Below are 23698 nucleotides of genomic sequence, written 5' to 3' on the forward strand. Positions count from 1 at the left end.
GCAAAGAAGATACCCAGAAACTGTGGTGTAATGGAGCAATCGTTTTCCTGGGTTCTACATTGACAGCAAATCACTAATAGCATCTTTTTGAAAGTAGAGTTGCTCCCCAGACATTTGTTCTGTGTTTATCTTTAGCCTTGTGGATTTGAGGATACTGTATTGTCTTAGAATCATAACTTCCTGCCAGAAATCTCAATGCCCTTGTGTAAATCTAGAGGGCCAATGTCAGGCCAAGGGGAAGGCCACTGGCCTTGTGAAAGATGTCATTACTGAGGTAAGGATTCTACACTTTACAGGGAGTTAAGCTAAGTCCCTGACCCTTTGCTGAATGCTGCTGTCCTCTCTCATTATTCTTAGTCAGTTCATAACGTGAATCTCTTTCAAACTTTGCTTTTCTTCCATGATAGCATTAGTGTAAATACAAATAAGAGAATCATTTTCAGATAAGAAAATCAAAACCTAGAGAAGCAGAGAAATTTGCCAAAAGTCATGCCACAAGTCAGAAGAACAAACATTCAAACGGCAGATAGGTTGGCTACGGAACCCAGATTCCTAATCATTAACTGATCCAGGCTGCCCAGAAGTCACATTAGCATTTAATAAGCCTACTGTAAACCAGAACATGTGCTGTCACCTGCAACAGGGCCTTGGCACGCACTGCATCTCTTGCCTTGGTTGATACCTATTTGTCCTTCAGTTCTCAGCCTGTTACTTCTCATTCTGGCATCTTCATAACCTGAATTTCATACCTAATCTGTATCAGATCCAACAATACATTTGCATGTGTTCTAATGTCTGCTCTGTATTTGATTTGACTGTTTATGGCATAAAGACATTATCTGGTTTGCTATCTATCTGCTCAATGAACTGCAAACAAAGAAGGCACTCACTAAACACTTATGTATTATATAAGTATTAAATGATTCATTAAGAAAGTAAATGAATATATGAATATACATTTAATCATGGCTAGACCTATGAGGCAGATGACTGTTCACAGAGGTTCGATATTTTGGCAAAAATCACTAAAGGGATAAATGACAAAATCAGTATTTGAAAGCTGTTCCTTTTTGTCCTCAGAGCCAAGACTTTGCACTATATATCTTCCTACTAAGCCTTTGAGGACACATAGGAGAAATGAGACAGCATTCTCCACAAAAATTTCTTCATTCTGCCAGGAAGAGCCAGATGTGTACACAAACCACTATATTATAAGTCCATTAAAATTGGTGTGCTTAGTTTAATACATAGATCATAGGCTCTAGGGAAAAAGATGAGATAGAGTAAGCTTTTAACAATCAGAAATTAATTTCTCCTGCCTTTAGCCATTGCACATTTTATCTCTAAGGATATTTAGAAATGTGGCATCCTCCTTATTAGCATTGGTGATTTTTTAAAAATTACTATTTCATTATTCTTTGACTATCTCCTATTTTGTAAGGCACTGCATTCTTGGAATCCAAAGATGGTCAGGACATTGTCCCAACCTCTCTAAAGCTGGTAATAAAATGTGGTCAGTGATGAGAATACTCAGAACAGAGACGCCTCTCAGCCCAGTGAAAGCTGGTCAAGAAAGGTAACATCTCAAAATCAGTAAAGTTAAAGATAGCAAAAGGACCATGCTGTTCTAGGGAGAGGAGTATAGATTTTATCTTGAGAATAAACTGAGCCGTGGAAGAATTTGAACCACTTGCTTAGTAGACAGCATCAAGTTTGCTCTTTTGGAAATTCACTCTGGCTGTCTGGTAAAGTGACAGAGGACAGAACTATAGAAGTATGAAAGGGCTGGGAGCCCTGCATGGGTGATGCCTTTTCCCATCAGGTAAGAAGCAAGGCCATAAAATGAAAAGGTTCTACACAATCCATGTTGGGAGTTGGTGAAATGGCTCTTCAGTGGATAGAGTAGCCATGCTTCACACAAAAGGGAAGGAGGAAGGGTAACTGAGTAAGAGAAATCAAACTGAAAAGCTGGAAAAATGCTGCCCTCAGAGACTTGTTAACATTCTAATGTAGATGAGGAAATAAAAACTCACAGGGCAGAAGCCCCAGAAAAGGGAACATAGTTAGGTCTTTATGATACGAGGGATCTGGCTCCTAAACTACTGCATTGGACTGCTTCACTTCATGAAACTCAGAGTTCTCGCTAAGGAAGTATGGGAACATGAGAAGCCTTATCAAGGTGCTGCAACCAAAGTTAGGGAAAGGAAGTGTATGAGGATGGCCAGGGAAGGAATTGAATGGTATTAGTTGTGGAGCAAGCTGATAGGAGAACTACGTAAAAATGTCCAGTCTCATATCCAGGAAATTCTGAGCTTATGATGTCAAGGCTCAGTGTTGAAGAGTGGGCTGATGTGAAGGAGGGTAGACTGGCCAAGAAGCTGTAGCTCAGAATTTGCCTTGATGCCCCCTTAAGTCCTTGGATGAATGCAAATGTCAGAGAAATTTTTCTACAAGAGGGCAAACAGTTTTGTCTTCAAAGTCAAGGTGAATGCAGCACAAGGACCTCGGACCAGTCGTTGGTTAAGTGCCAGCTCTAACATTCTCCCACTATGTGTCCTTGATTAAAAAGCCCCTTTCCCACCATCCCTGTGAATATCAAATGCTCTGAATGCACACATGGACAATATATACCCTGCTTTGTCTCGCTTTCAAGGTTATCTGTGCAGTAAGCTTTGCAATGTGTAAATTGATAGGTGCCAGGAATGTATAATTTTGTTTTCATCATGAAAACTAAAATAAAATCCAAAAACTATGAGGAGAGTACAGTAGTCTACCTACCACGTGCCCCATGCAGGATTAATGCATGCCAAATTTGCTTCAAAGCTGTTTGTTTTCTCCCAGGAGAAATCAAAATTAGAGCTATACTTGGAGATTACTCTCCACCCCTTCATTGGTCTCCTTCTGCTCTCCCCTACTCTTCGTAAGACACAATCATTTTCCTGAAACTGTATTAGTCAAGTCTGCAGAGCAAAGTGGGTTTGCATTTTCTTGTTTGCAATATTTTTAATTGCCACCACCATCCTTCAGTTCAGATACCAACACATTGAAACTGCAGCTATTTCTAGCTGACATTTTCAGCTTGCATTGTTATTATTTGTTATTATGCTTATTATTAGCCTAACTTCTCCCAATGCTATGTATTCAAAACCAAGGCAAAGAAAACTACTGCATCTTATCTCTCTGTTGGGAATTTTTCCCCTTTTTTTATGTCAATACCTGTAAGAAAATAAATATTTTAATAATGTATTCTTCTAATCTTGTGCTTACGCAAAGTCTTACGTCTCTCAGAGCTTTTCCAGCCGTGGCGAGGTCTTATCAGCACTGGATGCCCCAACCATGGCCAGCCAGGCTATTGCCCTCATTCTGGTAACTCAAGGTTCCTAAGGCTCATGTGTCCATTCGACCAGAGAGACTTATCATCATGGGATAAAGGAAGCCTAATGATGGCTGGGGCTCTGAGATATTTAACAAAGGCTGTGTGAGGTTTCCAAAGTTCAAACACCAATCAAACCTGTTGGATAGAACAGAGATGAGCAGAATGATGAGGAGTGCACAGGTGCTAGCATACAGACCTAGGTTCAAATCCTGTCATTTACTGCATTTTATACAGGCCTCCTCCTGTAATGACTGGGGCACCACTTTGAGCCCATCTCCAGTGCCTACACAGGGGGCAGGTTTCTTGGGAAAACAGAGTACAGATGTGTAGACCCACTCTGACTGACACATACTTACCAGTCATCTGGTTAATGGGGAGAAATGGGAAATTAAATCCATGCAAAAAAACAAAACAAAACAAAACAAAAAAAACAATAGTAGCAGAGACCAGAGCAGCGAGGTCCAGAGATAAAGCATCAAAGAATAAGGAGAGACCAATGACCCAGCAGAAAGGTTCTTTGGAATACTCCCTGACAACTAAGTCGAGTTAAATGGAGTGGATATTGGTGACACCCCCCCCCCCACAAAAAAAGCCACTTAGTCATTGCATAGCCACTTGCCGTAGTGTTTGTAAAACACCCCACCTTGGAAATGCTCTGAGCTCCTACGTGACCTTGGACAAGCTGTTTGCCTTCTCTAAGCCTTTGTGAAATGAAGGGACTGAAGGAATAACCTCACAGACTGTGCTCTGTGTTTATAGTTTCTAGGCTGTGACAATGCTTTGAGAGGGCAGCTGCTTCTGCTTCGGCTGGATTCCCTACCTCTGTTGGGAATCCTAACCCCTAAGTCACAAATTCAGAGGGCTTTCATCATCTTTAACTTTTTATTGGCACCTGGGTTAAACAGTTGATCTTTCTGTAATATTGTTAGCACCACTGTATTGCTTTGACCTTCCTGAATCAAGGATTGTAATGACTTCCAGCTCTTACCTACAGAATGGTTTTGCCAGCCCTTTGCATGTTCTTGGAGTGAGTTTAACAGGGCCTATCATTCTTTCCTGACCTGTTCACTGATTGTTCGTAGATACATGTCTTATCTGTGTACATAGGACTGACAGAGCTTATGGATTAGAATTAAAATGTGATTAATTCATCGGTCCGATGCTGTAGAACACAGATGAAATTGAAACCTACCCTGGAACTATCTCCCCATGTGACTCAGAGATATTATTCCATCTCTGTGAGGACTGGTTTCTTTTTCTGTAAATGTCCATAAGCACATATAGCATGACCAACTACCTAAAATGCTGTGAAGGCGCATTGATATGGTAGGCTAATCCTCTGCCTAAGGTGCCAACATTCCATTTAGGTACCAATTCATGTCTCAGCTACTTTAGCTCTGATCCAACTCCATGCTCATGGCCTGGGAACGCAGCAGCAGATGGCCTAAGGCCTTGGGCATCTGTGCCCATATGGAAGATATGGTAGAATCTCCTGGCTGCTCCTGGCTTTGGGTCAGTTCAGTTGTGGCCATTCTGTCTATTTGGGCTATGATCCAGCAGATAGAAAGTCTCTGGCTTTCCTCTTTCTGTAACTTTGACTTTAAATGAAATATTTTTTTAGTGAATAATTTTTAAGTGAAATATATTTGATTGACAAAAAATTCTCTTTGGTGTCTGTGGGGGGGGAGGGGTCAAGCAAATCAGGGCATGGACTATGAATTTATTTTATATCATTTAAATTCCTTCTCCCACAGGGTCAACAGGTACATAGGGTACCTGGGATGCATTTCTAATAGCTGTTGCAAAGGCATATAGGTACAAATAGGTTTCTGGAAATATTGTGAGTGAGCAATGGCCATTGCAGAAGTTACAGGTCACTGAGTGTGAAAACTGTCTCCTTTTTCTTCTTCTTTCTTCTCCTGTCTATAAGTCTTCTAGTTCTGGGTATCAGAACAAGGATCCACCCTTTCTCTGGGCAATGCATATATGATTTCTTACATACTACCCCCTTCCAACAGACACATACACACACCCTCAATCTTCAGACACATGTTTTACTACAGACATATCTATACAGGAATGGACCCATAACTATTCCCTAAACAAGCTATTCTAATTAGCATCATGAAGACTGTATGAAAGTCACCTGCTAAGCTTTCATTGGTATTTCATAAGGGCTTCAAGAGTCATATACAATCAATGCCCACACATTACAACTGATGATAGTGAGTCTTGGAGAGATTCTTAATCAGTGAAGTGCAAACCTCTGATCTTCATCAAAATCTGGATGACTTCAAAGATTGAAGGAATGACCATGCACACTGTTCCCACCTCACATACACGTAATACCATACTCACCTATTTTCATTCTTATTGTCAGCAGACTTATGAACTACACTCTTGTAATTTCCAAAGAAAATGCATATATATATATATGCATGTGGGTAAATACATTCAAATATTAATTTATTTTTAATGGCAAGACTTTAGTGATACTCTGTTTTGTGTCAGATTCTAACTGTAGAATGACAGTTTGCAGCCACTGCCTGAAGAAGTTCACAACCTAGGGGAGATAGCATCCTAGATATACATTATGCTACAGTGAGATTTAGTGTAGGCACTAAAAAGAACATGGAAAAAGGATATCTTGTCTTCTCCATATCTAAGGCCACCCCTCTTACATCTGCTAAATTATTTCAGAAAGCTTCCCAAAGAAAGCAGCATGCAGAGGAATACAAACTCTTCCACGTGGCTGGCAAAGAAAGATGTTGCAGACAGAAACAACATTCAGCTGGAATAGAGCAGAAATCCCTTACGTTCAAGGACAATGGCATATTTGAAAAGCAGTAAAGTTTTGGTATTACTGAAGCTTACAGTGGTGCTGAGAAGTTGGGAAGAGACAGAGCAAGATTTTGTGTGGTAGAGGCCTGATCCCAAATGCTTAATTAGAAAACGGCTTATGTTATGGATGATGAAGAGAAAACAGAGAACTCTACAGTGATGTAGCATCATTGAATAACTATGTAAGAACTAGATCTTCAGAGGGTTATCAAGAATAGATCAAATGTAAAGAGGGGAGCCTGTGAGATTGGTTGGGGAATGATTAAAATTGGTTAGGAGAGTAATAATTGCAACCTGGTGATGTTAAGGAAGGAAGGAAGGAAAGAAAGAGAGAGAGGGAAAGAAAGAAAAGAAGAAGGAAGGAGGAAGAAAGGAAAGAAGGAAGGAAGGAAGGAAAGAAAGAGAAAGAAAGAAAGAAAGAGAGAGAAAGAAAGCATTTGAGAAGGAGTGAGGGTGTGGACTTGGAAATGGGTATGGAGTAAGGTAGAGGAAGAGATGTGAAGATGTTTCTCAGGGCATAACTGAGTGACTGAATGGATGCTACTGCTGTTCACCATTGTGAGGAAGATGGAATGAAGGCAAAGATGACTAGAGGTGTGGAGGAAGGATCTGAGTTCCCTATGGATATCCAAAATGGTAAAGTGGAGAGATCCAATAGATAGAAGGTGTCACTAATTGGAGATTTGAGGATACCATATAAAAGTTATTTATGGGTAGAGACACACAAATGTGTATATATTGCAGTCTAATCTATTTTCGTCCAAAATGGAGATCGTTAGCTCAAATTATAAAGAATCAGTAATTGATTTATAGCAAAACATTGATCTTTCACTTTGCTGTTATTTATCCCAAATCATAATCCTGCTCATTTTCCAGCAACACCCCTCCAAGGCCAAGAAATTGTCTGTTTGCTGTCATTTTTGGGAAGGATTGGACTCATTATCACATGGCATGCATTAAAACAGTGATTCCTAAAGAACTAATACGTGGCATGTCATAAGGTTAATAGCCCTGGCTGTGAAGCCAGACTTCTTGGGCTTGAATCCCAACTTCGCCAAATTCTAGGCAGAATAAAGGCGGGAACTTTCTTAACCTTTTGGTGCACTCATTTCTTCTGCAAAAAAAGAGGACAATAATAAAACCTGCTTTGTGAAATTTTGAAGTTAGATGGGCTTCCCGTTATCATTCCAAGGACATTGAGATGTGGTTCTTCAAAGTAGGTGAGTTTGTTTGTGTTTTTGTTTGTTTGTTTGTTTGTTAGAGTAAGACAAGTTTAGATTTAGCCATTTAAATGGTTTTGCCAGTTACTGGTAGGGTGAGCTTGGGCCTATAGGTTAAGCCATAACTTTAGCTTTTCCCAATATAAAATATATTAATAACTAATATTTAGGGCCCAGCTCTATGGCTCAATGGCTAAATCCTTGCTTTTCATGCACCAGGAGCTCTTATGGGTGAGGGTCATGTCCTGGCTGCTCCACTTCCCACACAGCTCCCTGCTTGTGGCCTGGGAAAGCAGAAGAGGATGGCCCAAAGCCTCAGGACCCCTACACCCATGTGGGTGACCTTGAAGAAGTTCCTGGCTTCTGCCTTCAGATAAGCTCAGCTCCAGTTATTGCAGCTACTTGGGGAGTGAACCAGCAGATTAAAGATCTTTATCTCTGTCTCTCCTTTCTGTAAATCTGGCTTTCCAGTACAAATAAATAAATATAATTTTTAAAATAACTGTTATCAACAAGGAAAGCTTAGACTCAGACAGGAAACATCGTGGATTCACTTATACCTTACTGGGTGGGACACAAAGATTAGTTACTCCTCACTAGGGCATTGAATATTTCTCTGCACACCCCTGCTAAAACTGTTCACCTAAACTGTTGACACATGGCTTGCATAATACACACATCCAATAAACATATATTGAAACTCTTCTATATATATGTGTGTACATATCTTTATACCTATCTGTATAGATAAGCCACATTCAATAAATGTCTGTTTAAGATACTCCATGTGATGTAACCTGGTACACGTCTTGTCACTGCAGGTCTCTCAATGAACAAAACAGACTGTAGTTGTTCTTGGTATTAAATTCTGGATGAAAGATAAAACCAGTAAGTGTAACAAACCAATTGCATGTTAGAAAGTCATAAATATTATGAAGAAAAAATAGAGCTGATGAATAGCATTAGAAGTGTAGTGTTTGGGATGTAGTTGAAACCTAAAGAGAACCTCACCAAATCAGAAGCACTGGAACAAATATCTGAAGGAGATGAGGGAAGAAATGATGAGAGGCCAATCCAGGCAGAGAGAAAAAGCCAATGTAGGTTGTTGGGAGAATTCCAAAGGATCATGGTGAAGCCACATTGGATTAAAAACAGTTGCTGACTTCTGTTTAGCAAATAAATGGGAAATTCAGGTGAGGATAATTTAAAATCGCATTTTAAACTCTGTATTCAGCAGTTACCATCTGTTAAGAATTGGGGTAGAGAGAATCGTATCCACTCTGCAGAGTTCTAATAGTGCTTTGAGGCAGGTGAAGCTATGTTTATTTTGTTGACAAAGGAATAATGACAGAGGCAGCAAGAGACATACTCAGTGTCACACAGTTTGTAAGCAATGATATTTAAAAACAGAATTTCCCCCAATTCCAAGTCTATGAGCCTAAACTTGCGGTACACTGAAGATGTGCAGAATTTTAACACAGTCCTCATAGTCCTACATTTATAAATCAACCAGAGCTGCAACTATTCGCTTCATGTTTCCTCGAAGGTTTCCTATTTTTATTTTAAATAATGATTTCTATTTTCATAAAGAATTATGAGATATGGTTTGGGGTAGAAAGTACTTTCTGACATTTGAATTCAGAGACTAGAAATATGAAAGACTAAGGCTGCAACCCCCTGACAAGGCAACCACTGTGGACACAGGCACCTTCTCCCAACTCCGACTCCCCACCTGTAGGAAAGCACCGCTATTGTATGACATAGATGTTGAGCTCAACTTGAAGTCGTGAAGAAATTTCACACCTATGGAGTTCTTCAGTTGATATTCAAGGTAAATCAAAGTCAGTGGCCTCTGGTTTGTCTCCCTTGCTTTGAACTTGACTTTGACAAAATTTGACCTCAAAAAAGAGCAGAAGAGATTTTAGAATTGCATATGGGAAGAGAAACAATGTGAGTGCTGAAAGGGTGATGGATCCCAGCACTCCTAAGGTAAAATCCCTTCCTTGTCAAAAGTTGAGAACATAATGTTTATCCTCCTGATAAACTGTACTCTCTTCTGGACTATGACCCAGTTGGGAACAATGAATTCCTAATAATTCTGTTTGGAAAGAGCACTTAACTTTCAGTACAGAGTAGAACAGTGGATCTGTGCTAGAGCTTGACGCAGCTACTATTGTCTCTGCAACTGTGGAAAACGTAATTCAGATTTCCATGGCTCACTTGCTTCCCTGAAATCTAAATCAATCAAACATACCCAGGATGAACATTTAGCCTAACAAAAGATGCCAGTTAAAATGTCTCTGTCCCACAGCTAAGTGGCTGGCTTTAAATACTGGCTCTTGCTTTTGGCTCTATCCTGTGAGTAAACCAGCCAGTAAGAGTTTCTCTCTCTCTCTCTCTCTCTCTCTCTCTCTCTCTCTCTCTCTCTCTCTGTGTGTGTGTGTGTGTGTCTGCTTCTCTCAGTCTCTGCTTCTCAAGTAAATAAATTCATCTTAAGGAATGTGCATGGCATTTCTAAGATGCTTTCACATCATGATGACTATTTGATCCTTACAGCACTATTAAGTGATTAATAACAGGTAACTGAGGCATGGAGAGGTCAAATAACCTGGTTAAAGCTGAACAACTACTTAATGACAAATAAAACCCAGAAATTATGTCATTTGCCCTTCAATACATCTGCAAAAACAATTTCTGGACTTAAATGTTATTGCTTATCTCTGAGCTTCGAAAGGACTGCCATATACACAATAAAGTTACAGGAAGCAGCCCACGATTCCTTTAAAGACCCAAGGAATACAAATTGGTGACCGCCCAGTTCATCTCTTGTGATGCAAAAATCAAGTTAGTAAGAGGTTTTTGCTCTCAAAGAATCTATTAAAACCTGAGTATCTTCCAACCAAGAACAATGGCCACTGTAACTGTGGGTCATTATTTATTACCCTTCTTGAACAAAAGCAAAGAGGAAAGGGGGTGAACAAGAAGGGGTAGGAACAAGAGAAGAAGGAGAAAAGAAAGAGCATAGATAAAACTGCAGGTAAAACCGTGCCAGGTGCCAGCTTGGCTTTTTAAGAGGGGTACATTCAAAGAGTGAATGAATGAGCTTGGTTAGACCATTGGCACAGTATTTGTAAACTCAAACCCACATTTCCTCTTTTGAGTAGGAAAGTGGCAATGTAGGCTACTGCCTGCAGCGCCTGCTGGCATCCCATATGGGGTATTGATTTAACTCCCATCTGCTCCACTTCCAATCCAACTGCCTGCTAATGTGACCCTGCAGTCACAGAGGCTTAAAAGCACTTCCTTCACAAAGGGCAAGAGTTGTCTCCACCTGTTTGTAGGAGAAAATGAGAACCCTGTTAATAACTGATAATTCTGATTTGCTAACTGACAAATCTGATTTGCAATAGCTGGAGGATCCGTCAGGGTAAGCTCTAGTCTGAGACAATGTTTGAGCTCCTTCTCAATCTGAAACAAATGCAGAGCAGGACTATGTTTCTGTTGAAGAGCTGGATGTGATGCATCTTGTGTCTGTGTGTGACCATCTCTGTGTTTGCCTGCGAGTTCCAAGAAAGTGAGAACCTTTTCTTCTTTACAAGTGTCTCTTCCTTGCTGAGCAGAGGGACATCCAGAATGGAACCTCTGTAATAATGAGTCTTCTGTTAGGGGAAATACACTCAGCCTGCTTTAATTATAAATCAATTTATGTTTCAAATATCAGTGCTGAAATTATTTATTTCTGAGTTCTGTGAGTCTTAGGGAGATGCTCACATGGAGCCTTGGCAGGTAGAGCGATGGAAGCCAAGCACTGACTCTTGGTCATCGTCCTCTCTGCCTGAGCTGAGCACCAGCCTTGCCTTTCAGACACATCCCTTGCCTAGCACTCGCTCCACCAGTTTTAGGAACCATGGATTCTTGATTTTATTCTTCCCTGCTCATGCAGCTGAAAGCAATGAAGAAAGAAGAGCAGGGATGTGGTGTTTGGAGTGAAACCACCTACTGCTCGCTTGTGCCAGGCAGAACTTCCAAATCTTGCCTCCATGTAGGCTGTTTTGAGAGTGGAAACGAGACTAGAGTCCTTAATACCACAATGGTCCCTCTATCCAGGGTTGCCTGTGCTGCAATTATTTATTTTGATATAAAGCTCAGATTGTCAATCTGACCTAAGAAGTGAGATGTTTGAATTTTGGCTGTGGTTAGGGGTAGGCTACCTGAACACCAAAGCAGGGATTCATAGAAGTCACTGATGCTCTTTCTGAAATTTCACTTTGATGTGCCTGGTCTAAAAGGGAACAAAGAAATGTTAGCTGGTAGCTAGCACTTAGTCTTGAACATCTGACATGTCAGTCCCTCCGGGCTATCTTGCCCAGTACCCTCATTTCCCAGCCTGGGAAACTGTGGACTTGTCCGAAGTCACTCAGCTTATTTAGTGTCAGTGCCCAAACTGGAGTCTAGATATTCATTCAGCAAGCAGTCAGGTCATGAGTCCTGAAATCAGAAGAGCTGTGTGACCTTGGACCTGAGACCTGAACTCTCTGAGCCTAAATATAAGATGGAAGTGGTTTATCACCCAGAGATCAAAAGAAATATGTGTGGTAAAGACATTACATTCAGTACCACCAAAGCGCAAAATCAGGGTCAGCAAAGTTCTATAGTAGTCAAGTTAGTAAATATTTTAGGCTTTAGGATTCTAGTGATCCCTGTTAACTCTAATCTGTGCTATGGAAGCAGTCACAGATAAGGTTGAAAGCACACACACACACACACACACACACACACACACATAGGCAATGGGCCATTTTTTGCCTGTGGTTGGAGGCTTGCTGACCCAGATGTCAATGTTTGGAAGTTGTTACAGTTGCTGTTGGCACATAACAATTGATCCCCAAACCTAGCCATTTTATATTACCATTTAATTATATTCATGGATTCTCTGGTTGGGTGTTCAGACCAGGCACAATAGGTTGGGTTGTCTTTCCTCTGTGAAGTGTGGGGCCTCACTACAAGGATGCAGAAGCTGGAGGTAATGTGACTGCTTTGGTTGAGTCTTCTACGTGGAGCATGTACACAAGGTTTCTCCATGTGATTTGGCTTCCTCATACCAAGGTGTCTCAGGAAATCATTTTTTTCTTATCTGGAGACTCATAGTCTCAAGAGGAAATATTGTAGTATGCAAAAATATTGCATTGTGCAAGGAAGCTGTATCACCTTATCTGACCTAGAATGGTAAGTCACACAGGATCCTTCCCACTGTGTGCTGCTAGTCCAGCTCTCCACAAGCTTGCCCCACATTTAACATGAAATGCCAAGGATTTGGCAGACCTCATGTTAAAGTCATTGCAAAGAGATTAATAATTCAAACACAAATATGTTCATTTGCAGTCATGCACACCAAGCACCTACCACATGCCGGGCATAGTTTCAAGTACTTTATTCCACTGATATCCCTTACAGGTAAATAATATTATTGTCTGCAAGACCACACACACACACACACACACACACACACACACACACAGAGGCATTGATTCATTTGTGCTAGGTTGTCAAGACATTATATTGTAGAAATATTTTAACTCTGTTAGGCTCCAGACGTTGAACCACTGCATCGCCTCTCACCTCGTGGTCCTGAACATGAGACTGGTGTTGCTCCTATAAGAGACGACCTGGATTGGCAACTTGGGTCTCAGGACTGCAGTGTCAGTCTTCCCACCAACAATGAATTACAAACATGATTGCACACTTATTCTTGATCCTGACTGTGAAAAGCTATAATTCGATTTTATTAGAAATCTAAAACACTGGGAAATTGAATTCTAAATTGGTTTCCACAACCTCACAAGACAGAACTTTTGTTCCCATGAGCTTCAGGATTTGAATTGTTACTTACTTGGTAGTGGCACACTCAGGATTGAAAGCTAGAGCAGTCTTATTTGTTATACCCATGCTTTGGACCACAGACTCCAAAAGAGAAACATGTGGAACAGATAACACCAGTGCTATCAAAGAAGAAAGTCCACAGTCACTAGCACCGCAGGTCTAACCTATGCCTGTGGTGGCCTTGACCTACTTTGCTCACTGCTGAAATGGTGGATTGAGACTCAGACAAGGGGGAGGTAGGTGTCCTTGACCACCGGTTGCCAAGACCCAGAGCTGCAGTTGGGACAGAGTACATTTCCTATCACTCCTGACTGCCCCATTGTGCTTGGAATGACTGGGAGTGATCCTAGTAGGGGTGAGGGAGGTAGGTGTGAGCTTAAGGGGAAGTTGTTTGCCAAAGCCTGGGGAGGTGGGGGAAGCATTTTACAAGACCAGGGCCTCTGGCCTGGAAACATCTGTTTCCCTTCAAATCAGCGAGGAGACTTTTGCCTCCCCAGAATGCCTAAATCATGCAGCGGCTGGGGACGAGCAGGCATTGGCTTGGAGACTTCAAACGCATTCTCCTGTACTCTCGGGAACCTGGGCCTGATGTGGGCCTCTTGGGCTCTGTCCTTATTCTTACCCCTGTCAGATCCGTGAGAAGCTCTCACCACCAATTAACTTCTCAGTTTCATTCTCTCACCCCTGCTGTGACGATGTCTGGAGGTCTTAGATGGGACCTACAACAGCTTCCTCTCCACCCACCCTTAATGGATCTTGATTAGGATTTACTTACTCCACAAAGAGGTGAAAGTAAGGCTAATACTAAGGATAATACCCAAAGTCATAGCTTATCACACACAGCACCTGGCTGGACACTTTCTATGTCACATCCCAGTTTATTCTAATACCGGCCCTACACTGTGTGTTTAATATTATTATTCCCTATTCACAGCCAAATAAGTTGAGACTAAGCCTTACTCAGCTAATAAACAGAGAGCCAGAACTTAAAACAAAATGGGCTGATTTGAGGAAGCCAGACTTTTGGCTTTCTTTGCCCCTTAAGGGGTTTTTAGTGCCCCCTTAAATCTAATTGCCTTGTGTTCGTTTTGCAGATGGGGTGTGTGATTTCCAGAAAGGAGAAATGAACTATATAATGGCAGAGCCATTCATTTAGTCCATCTGTCATTCTGGAAAGCTTCCGTGCAACACTGATATACCTGGTAGTTGCTCAGAGACAGGCAGAGTCAAACTGTGGTCCTCAAGACACTTGCTCGCGGGGATTGAAAACAAAGTGAATGGATAGTGGCCTAGCTGTAGGACATGAACAGTATCTCATAAAGGATGCATAAGGTTTGAATGATGTCTCAAGTGAAGGAGTTAAATGGTGCAGGAATAGTGTTAAGTGCAAAGGCTTAGAGGCTGGGTTCATGTTCTGGAAATATTTGCTGTTGTATTCACCTTTGTTGTGGAACAAAAAACATGCCTGGACATTGGGCCAGAGCTTATTGGGAGCCAGTAGTAGAATGCTGCTCACTGAGTAAACACCATGGAGCTACAGCGGGAGCTCCTAGGCAAGGGGCATTTCCCGAGAATGGTGCATTTCATTCTAAGGATGGCACAATGATGACGGGGATGATCCTTGAGGATGACACTTCTCTGACAGTGATGAAAAAATGTTGAGAAATAAAACCATCATCCCCAGCCACTTTCCCCAGGCTGTACCTGTTCTTCATTTCAACCACACTCCTTTAGGTACCCAAGATCTCACCTATAGTCAGTTCAAGATCTGGGACTTCAACTGAGGCTTTGAGGCTTTGAGCCACCCTGGGCACTGTTCTTACTCTTAAATAAGGGTGGAGGTGAGTAATAATAGTCTCAGATTACTTTTAAAAGAAGATTTATTATTATTATTATTATTATTTGTTAGAAAGGTATATATATATATATATATATATATATATATATATATATATATATATATACAGAGAGAGAGAGAGAGAGAGAGAGAGAGAGAGAAAGAGAGAGAGGAGATACAGAAAGGAAGATCTTCTGTCCACTGGTTCACTCCCCAAGTTATAACAACAGCTGGAGCTGAGGTGATCTGAAGCCAGGAGTCAGGAACCTACTCCGGGTATCCTACATGGGTTCAGGGACCTAAGGCTTTGAGCCATCCTCTGCTACTTTCCTGGCCACAGCAGGAAGCTATATGGGAAGTAAAGCAGTCATGACATGAACCAATGCCCATATAGGATCCCAGCACATGCAAGGCAAGGATTTAGTCACTAGGCCACCACGCTGGGCCCAGTCCCAAATTTCTTAATAGCTCATCCAACTGTATTCTCAGAGCCAGTGTTTTCTATAGTAAAACCAGTAGACAGAAACTGAGGTAAACCAATTGTACAAGAGGCATGGACCAAAACAGAAGGAGAATTGGAAAAGAATCAAGAAGGCCAGTATCTTCACTCTGGACTTACTGGCAGTGGATCCTTGTGCAAGACACTTTCCTGTCTGGGTCTTGTCTCTCCATCTATGAAGTGAGGATTCCAATTTAGGTGACGACTTAGGTGTTACAGTTAAAAATGATCAGTGAGCATAGGCCTGCTTCCAAGAGGAGAACAGACCTGAGCAGTGTTGCTGAAACCTACCTTTCCTGAACCCCTAAGAAGCCAAGTTCTGACTATATATTCTCTCTCTCTCTCTCATTCTCTCTCTCTCTCTCTCTCTCTCTCTCTCTCTCTCTCTCTCTCTCTCTCTCCCTCCGTTCCCTTCCCTTCCCACCCTCTATCCTGTGCATTTCTATGAGGGATGTGCATATTTCTGCTTGTGTTTGTCAGCCTCTCCATCTTCCATTCCCTCTCTCCTCTTTCTCCGTGTCAGTGATCACCACTTTCTGCCCCTCTCAAAGAGCCTGCCTGGTCACCTAACAGCTTTCAGATGTGTTTCTGGAACAGTTCTACAATTACAGCTGAGACAGGCAGAAAGCTCGTGGCCTTGTGACTTTTGACCCAGGTCTGTGAGGTTGACTTCTTCCTCATTCTCCACCCCCACCCCCATCAGGGTGGCCTGAGGCCTCTTCCTTGCCTACAAGCTCCTGTGACATGTATGGTTACTGCAATAATAAAAATAGAAGTTACCTTTTAGGCAGAAAAGTTTGAACAAGGACTGTTATGACCAATATATTGTTGCATATTGGCCCACCATCTTGTAAGATGTGGATAACTAAAGCCTGTTTTACAGGGGAAGAGATTGAGACTCAGAGAAAAAACTTCCCCCCAAATACTCAGTTGGCACTTAGACAAAGCAGGTATTCTATCCAAGTGTGTAAACCTGAAACTCTAAGAACTCTAAGGTGATTTCTTCTTCTTCTTCTTCTTCTTTTTTTTTTTTTGGATGGGCAAGACAATCAGTTCCGTATTGTTTCCCTAATATATCTGATGTAAAAGGAGATTTTAAGGGAGAAGCCCCACCCAGTCTCCCACCCACCCCAGATCCCAGATGCGGGGCATGCTCCGAGGGTCTTGCTCAAGTGGTTTTGATAGCTCAACAGTTCTGAATTGCTGCCACTCTCACCGCTCCAAGCACGATGTGGTCGTTGGAGAATCCACGATTGACATAGTCCTTCATATAGTCTCCATTTGCCCAGTATTTTCATTGCCACATATAACTGAAGTGGTTGATTGACTTGTTCTGTCCTCTGTCATTTGATGGTTAGCATTCTCAGTCCGAAAGCTCGATTGGGGGGATCCCCAAAGACACTTTGTCTGAGGTGTTCCCAGACCAGATTCTTGTATGTACTAGCAAGCACTGGGCCCTGCACAGCCCATCGCCCTGATCAGCTGGTGGTTGAAGTTGCTGGGTTGGTTCTGTTTCCATCCCTGTCTTCCACTGAAACCAGTGGATGTTTGCAGTCCAGCCTGGTTCTGCCCAACACATACTCGGCCCTCACATAAACCAGTGGAAGCTGCAGCCTAGTCAGAGCGACCCACAATAACCCCAACCAGGCCCGCCCCCTACCCTGGTTTGCAGTATGTGTGGCAGACTAGTCCATTCTGTCCCACATCCCCTTCTGCTCTCATACATGTCAATGGGTATTAAAACCTTGTTCCATCTAACCAGCTCAACTATCCAGCCTTCACAGATGTTGTTGGGTGTCTCTGTCTAGCCACCCCAGCCCCTGTCCTAGTTTTTGTGCCCTCTAGTGGGAGTGGTAACCCAAGAGGAAGGAACCCACTATTTTCCTCCCAGGCCACTCCCACTCCCAGATTATGCACTCTTCACGTGGTTCTGTGGTTTAGCTTGACAGAACTAGCCCCCAGTGCCAGCTTCTGCCAGCTGATGCTGTGGCTAAGCCCCCAACAACCCTCACCCAGTCTAATTGCAGATTGCACTAGAAGGAATAATCAGCCCAGCCTGTTTTTTCTCTGATCTGGTCCACATGAGACGCACAGTGTTGTAGCCCTGCCTAGTCTGGTCTACCCCCATCCCAGCTCACGCTCTCCAGTGGGAGTAGCTGTTCAGCAAGGGAATGACCCCTTACTCCCCCTGCCGGTTCTGCCCCCTCCCTTCCTGGTTCTCATGTGTGCTGGTTGGGTGCTGCGGTCACATCTGGCACAGGCAACCTTACCTTGGCATTCCGTATTGTGTACTGCTTTTGTCGCGACCGAGCCTGGCTCTACCTACACTCTGTTCTGGTGTTCGGATTTGCCAGTGGATGACGTGAACTGATTCAGCCTGGTCTGCCCCCGACCCATGCCAAATGTATGCCAGTGGGACACTTTCCATGACCTCTTCTGGGCTGTTTCTTTCCATGCTTCTTGCGCTTACCTGCAGGGTCTTTATCCTGCCAGAGGAGTTGCCCAGGCTCCTCCATCAGAACCCCTCCAAGTGCCAGGTTTCGCGCATACGGGTGGGTCCATGAGCCAGCACTATTCAGTTCACCTCGTGTCCTAGCAGGAACAGTGGCTTTTCCTAATTGGCCTTCAACCGTTTCTGGTTCTTGCTGTTGGATGTTTCAGCCCAGCCACGGCTCGTCCATACCCACATACAGCTCATATATGGCTCAGTAGGGGTTGAGACCTAGCCTAGTCCGTCCTACATCTACCCTGGTCCTCCAGAACTAAGGTGATTTCTTCCTTAGCATGCTGTTACTGATGCTGCTTGGTGAAGCGTAGAGGTGGCCCTGGACCCTCTTGGTGGAGAAAATGTATTGTGAAAACACCATATTGTTAAAACAAACAAATAAAAAGTTCCCCCCCTTTTTTGAGGCTCCACTCACATATTTCATGTACTACAAGTCTTTTTATATTTCCCTCAGTCAAAGTATAATCCTTTGTCTTCTAACTATAAGAAAACATTTTTCAGTGTGTGCTTTTGCACACAAAAAATGCTTTCTACACAGTCCTTATATAAATCTGCAACTTACACTGCACTTTCTCATGTATCACACCATGTAATCCTCAAGAGAGCCGTGTGCTGTCTGTAGAACTATCCCCATTTTCCTCCAATAGAGAAGCTGAAATTGAGAAATAAAATTCAGCATGCTCAAGTTCATTCATTGCACACACACTGATTGGGAGCCTACATGTGCCTTGTACAGTGTTAGTGACAGTTAATCCCGAATTAAAGTGTACTCCTTCTGGGATCAGCAGGCTAGGGTTTGGATGCTGCCTCTACCAGTCTAGGAGAGTTGGGGTGTGGATGGTAAATGCTTACGTCATTATCCATTACTGTTCTTACTGCCTCATGTCACTCCTTTTTTACTCTCGCATCCCAAAGTTTCCTTGTGATCCTTGCCATGGATTTCCAATAATAACTCAAAACTTCTGTGTCTTATCCATCCACACTGGAAGTGTTAAGTGTGTATCAGTCTATCACGGATGTCAGTGTAGAAGTGCTGTGATCTCAAGAGAGATGAAGTCACTTGCCCAGTGTCATAGAGCAAGTAAAACTGGAACATAAATTGAAGTCTGACCATCTTCAAGATCAGATTTCTTTCTCTGCTACCCCCTGCTTCCCTTATACCAAGAAGTTTTGATTCATGATAACATTTAGAAAACACCTCAGGTCATCTCTCCGAGAGGAGGGGTACAAGAGATGGGAGGGCCCATGTGGATCCCCAAGTTTAGATTTTCTATAGACCTACTGCAGTCCCTGACAGCCAAGAGCAAGGAGGACGGGCCTTAACATAAAACAAAACATTGACTTATTTATTGTCTAAATCTGTGACTTTGGAATTTCCCAATTTCTTTTTTAATCTTTAGTTTGCTCCTCCAAAAGATGTCAAAATGAGTTTTTATCTTGAGTTTCAGCACACTTTTTTAATATTATGAAAACCTGTGAGATGGCACTGATTTAGCCTAGGTGAAGTGCTGCTAATGGAACTGCATTGATACAGAACTGATGTCCACAGACCTGTGGCCAGCGGACAGCAGCTGCCAGTGTTTAAATACTCAGACTTCAGAGTCAGGCTTCTATTCCAACTCCCAGTAATTGCTATGTGGTTCCGGGCAAGCTGCCTCTCCTCTCTGAGCCTTGTGCATGAAATAAGCAGAGTAAGAGTGCCATTCTTGTAGGATTACTTGGGAGAATTACTTTTGATAATCTGGGAGAACTGCTTTGCTTAACACTTGATACATTTCAAAGTCTAAGCACATATTAATTACTTTGTGAAACCAGTTCACATTTACCAAGTGCCTAGTGTGTACAGCCCTCAGGGCTCACCACTCTGAAACTTGGCAATCATGTTACTATGCCCATTTTACAACATGGAGTTGATATTCCAGGGAACGAAATAAAACATATATAGGATCACTAAAGGTCCAATTCTTTGAGTGTCGGGATCCTTGTATCCACTCCACACCACTATAGTTGCCAGCATTTCTGTGCTGTGCCATAGACTTGAGTCTACTAGTGCTGTGTTTTTAGCAGTTCTCACTCTCTAAGGTTTCACGGGCTATGTAGACTTCCATTGAAGCACAGTGTTTCACATGACATCACAGGAATGTGGGGCACGCATCGTAGCTGTAGCTTCCGGAATCCCTGGCATGGCTTATGAGGTCCCCATTGACCTTCCACTTTATGTTGCTTTGCGTCAGCCCTTGTAGCTGCCAGCATTCCAGCAGTCTGTTCTTCTCAGAGCTCTTGTACCCACTGACTCCCATGCTTGGAGTGTTCATCCATGTTTTTCCCCCATCAGCTCATGCTTTCTCATTATTTGGGTCATAGTTTAAACCTTTCCTGCCTGAAAAGCTCTGCACGGACTACCTGAGCCTCAACCATATTAATCTTTTCATATCATCCTCTTATATGTTCGTTAGTTTTTAAGTTCATTTGTTTTTAAGAGACAGAAAGACAGGAAGAGAGAGCTTCCATTCATTGGTTAGTTCTGCTGAATTCCTGAGAGGCTGGAACAGACTGAAACTAGAAGCCCGAAGCCACCCCAGGACTCCTGTGTGGATGACCACTCTCAGCAGTGCTCCCTAGGGCCTGCATTAGCAGGAAGCTGGAGTCAAGGACTAGAACCCAGAACTGAAAACAGGCACTCCAGCATAGGACACATGTATCTTTGCATCGTCTTAGCTATTAGACCAAGTGCCTTTCCCCAAATATATGATTTTTTGTTTTAATTTTTATTAACTTTGTACAATTAGGGACCTTAGCTTTTTTATTTGCTTTGATAACCTTAGTGCTAAAATAGGTTCTAGTATATAGCTAATGCTTATAACTATTTTTCAAATGAATGAACGAATGCATATTGAATCTATTCAGCCATGCAGGTTACCAGTGGAGTTCACTAGTGAAGTGCCATAGGGGTCCTCGACTCAAGCTATGTAGATCAGACTTTCAGACTACCCCTCAGAAAGAGTGATACCATGGAAACATGGAAAGATACACAGTCTAAGATTCAGTGTCTGCATTGATGAAATGTGATTGATAATAAATCCTTGTCTTTTAGGCTTCATTAAGCATTTAGGCATCAGTCAATGAGTAATAAATGCTTTGTAATTAACATTTTTTCCAAATAATCTCTCCTTCAGCTGAAACATCCCTGACACCTGCAACCCATCCCTCAGTTGTAATTTTGTGTTGCACCCCACAAGTTTGAGTTGTGTGAAGTCACATCCTAGTGCTCTGTTCTCACTGTGCTGCAGATTCACTCTGTATGCTGTGGACACACGGGGGAGGCACTCGGAGCTCAGCACCGTGACTCTACGGACAGCCTGCCCGCTGGTAGATGACAACAAGGCAGAAGGTAGGTGTTCAACTCCTTCATTTCCCAGATGACTCCGCTGTTTCCCCGCTTTAAATTCTGTACCCAACATCTACTAACTACCACCACACACACACACACATGCACGAAAGTGATAGAACTAAATGTCAAGAACACAGAGCTAAACTTATCAAAGCAATAGAGGATGGACTTGATTCATATCTTTGCCACTCAAGAGACTTGCTCTTCTTTAATAATTTTGTTCATGTTCTCTTTATTGAAAAAGGAGTGGTGTAGGATCAGGGCCTCATGACTATATCTTGAAACATCCCATAAGTGTCACAGAGCTAATCACTTTCTGCTGCTTAAGTCTATGCTGAAGCTGGCAAATAGGTGGAAGCTAGAAGACTGTTTTGCCATATTGTGTCATGGCAGATCACGCGCGGATCGCAACATAGTGTCCCATCCAGCCCAATCGGGCCTCAGAATTCTCAGCATTAAACTATAGATGGTGACTATGAGAGTTACTCTGCTATGCAAAACTGAACCTTGTTATTGCTTCTTCTCCATAAAGTTTTAAACAGTAGCATAAGTGTGACGCTTACAACCATTCTACCACGCATAGGCAAGGATGTGTAGATATAGTTTCTACATCAGGACTGTAATGTGGTGATGGGATCTCATTAGTCCCGGAGATATACATTCAGCCAGATAAATGTTTCTCATAATCCCGGATCCAGCCCATTCTGGGAAGATACAGTTTCTATCTTTGTAGGAGCTCATATTCTAATAAGGAGAAGGATATTTACATAGAGAGAAACAGTAAGTTGGATAATGTTTTATGCGCTACTAGACAAGAAGGTATAGTAAGATGCCTCAAAAGCAAGGAGATGTGAGATTTTTTTATTATTTATTTTTAGTATTTATTTTTGAAGCAGTGCATGAAAATGGTTAACAATTAAAAAATTTGAAAAACAGAGTAGATAATCATTCCTCCCAGTCTGATGGTGGCTTCATGTGATGATCCACTGCCTATAGTGTGAGTATCCCATCTGGGCTCCAGTTCATGTCCCAGATGCTCCACTTCCAATCCAGTTCTCTGCTTATGACCTGGGAAGCCAGCAGGACTCTGGTGCTTGGGCTCCTGCATCCATTTGGGAGACCTGGAGGAAACTCCTCACTCCTGGCTTTGGCATTGCCATTTGGACATGGGGAAGTAGACCAGTGGGTGGATGATTCTCTTTCTCTCCTTCTCTCTGCAAAATCTTTTTTTCTAATACAATAAATAAATCTTTTAAAAAATTCTCTCCATCCTGAACCTGAATCCCTGCCCTCCCCATTCTACTTTATCATAGATATAAACATTGTAAATAATAATTCAGGAACACATGTAGATTTTATTCAGAGTTTTGAAAAAACTAAGAGAATATGCCTTCTACTCATGACGTATTTAACTTAGTAGAAGTGACCAAAGTAGCAGGAATAGACCTAAATGGTAAGTGGAGGAGTTTGGATTTTGTATGAAAGGTTCTGTAACAGAAACGTATCAAAACTAATTACAAAAATATACTGGAAATATTGCAGAGGAACTATAAGAGGAGGATGTTGGAATGAGCCAACAGTTCACTTTTTTGTAATTTTTTTGCTTCTCATGAGCATAGTAATTAAGATATTAATTATAGGAGAGGCAAGATGGCAACATAGGGTACAGACACATTTGATATGATGGAGAATCTTTAGACAGGGTGAAGTACAAGAAGCAGGTTACAGGGAAAAAATAGGGGTCAGGAAGTAAGCAGGGGGTACCTGGAGACTCCCTGGACACAGGGAAGCCACGATGACGGCACAGCAGTGTTACAGTGGACAGAAAAACCCACGGTCGGTCGGTGAGTGGCAACTCAGACCTCAGTAATACAGGCTCCAGTGATCCAGGCTCCTGCAATCTGGCAATCCATTTCCAGTGCCAGCCAAACATCCAGCAGTGGCCTCCACACAGCTCTTGGGACAGCCAGTTGGGAGCCTGGGTCCACACAGGGAGCTCAGGAGGTGAGTGCAGTCTGGGACCTGCCAAACATGCCTGGTGACTGGGACCAGCCCCAGGCGGAAAGAGTAAGATACTCAGGACTCCGTCTTATGTGGAGAGGCAGAACGTGGAGTTGACGTAGCCAGAGGAGGCTAGTTTCTGGCTTA

The 23698-nt window shown here is 42.4% G+C and overlaps 1 protein-coding gene across 5 annotated transcripts in view; it reads left to right on the forward strand.

Moving 5' to 3' along the window:
* Nucleotides 1–23698, forward strand: part of ASTN2 (astrotactin 2) — a 980906-nt gene that overhangs the window by 936998 nt on the left and 20210 nt on the right. For all 5 annotated transcript variants that reach the window (XM_058672825.1, XM_058672827.1, XM_058672826.1 and 2 more), the window contains one exon: nt 21450–21550. In XM_058672825.1, coding sequence (XP_058528808.1) covers nt 21450–21550 — 101 coding nt within the window. The remainder of the gene's footprint in view (nt 1–21449; nt 21551–23698) is intronic.

This window comes from Ochotona princeps, chromosome 14, assembly GCF_030435755.1.
Source record: "Ochotona princeps isolate mOchPri1 chromosome 14, mOchPri1.hap1, whole genome shotgun sequence".
Taxonomy (NCBI): Eukaryota; Metazoa; Chordata; class Mammalia; order Lagomorpha; family Ochotonidae; genus Ochotona; species Ochotona princeps.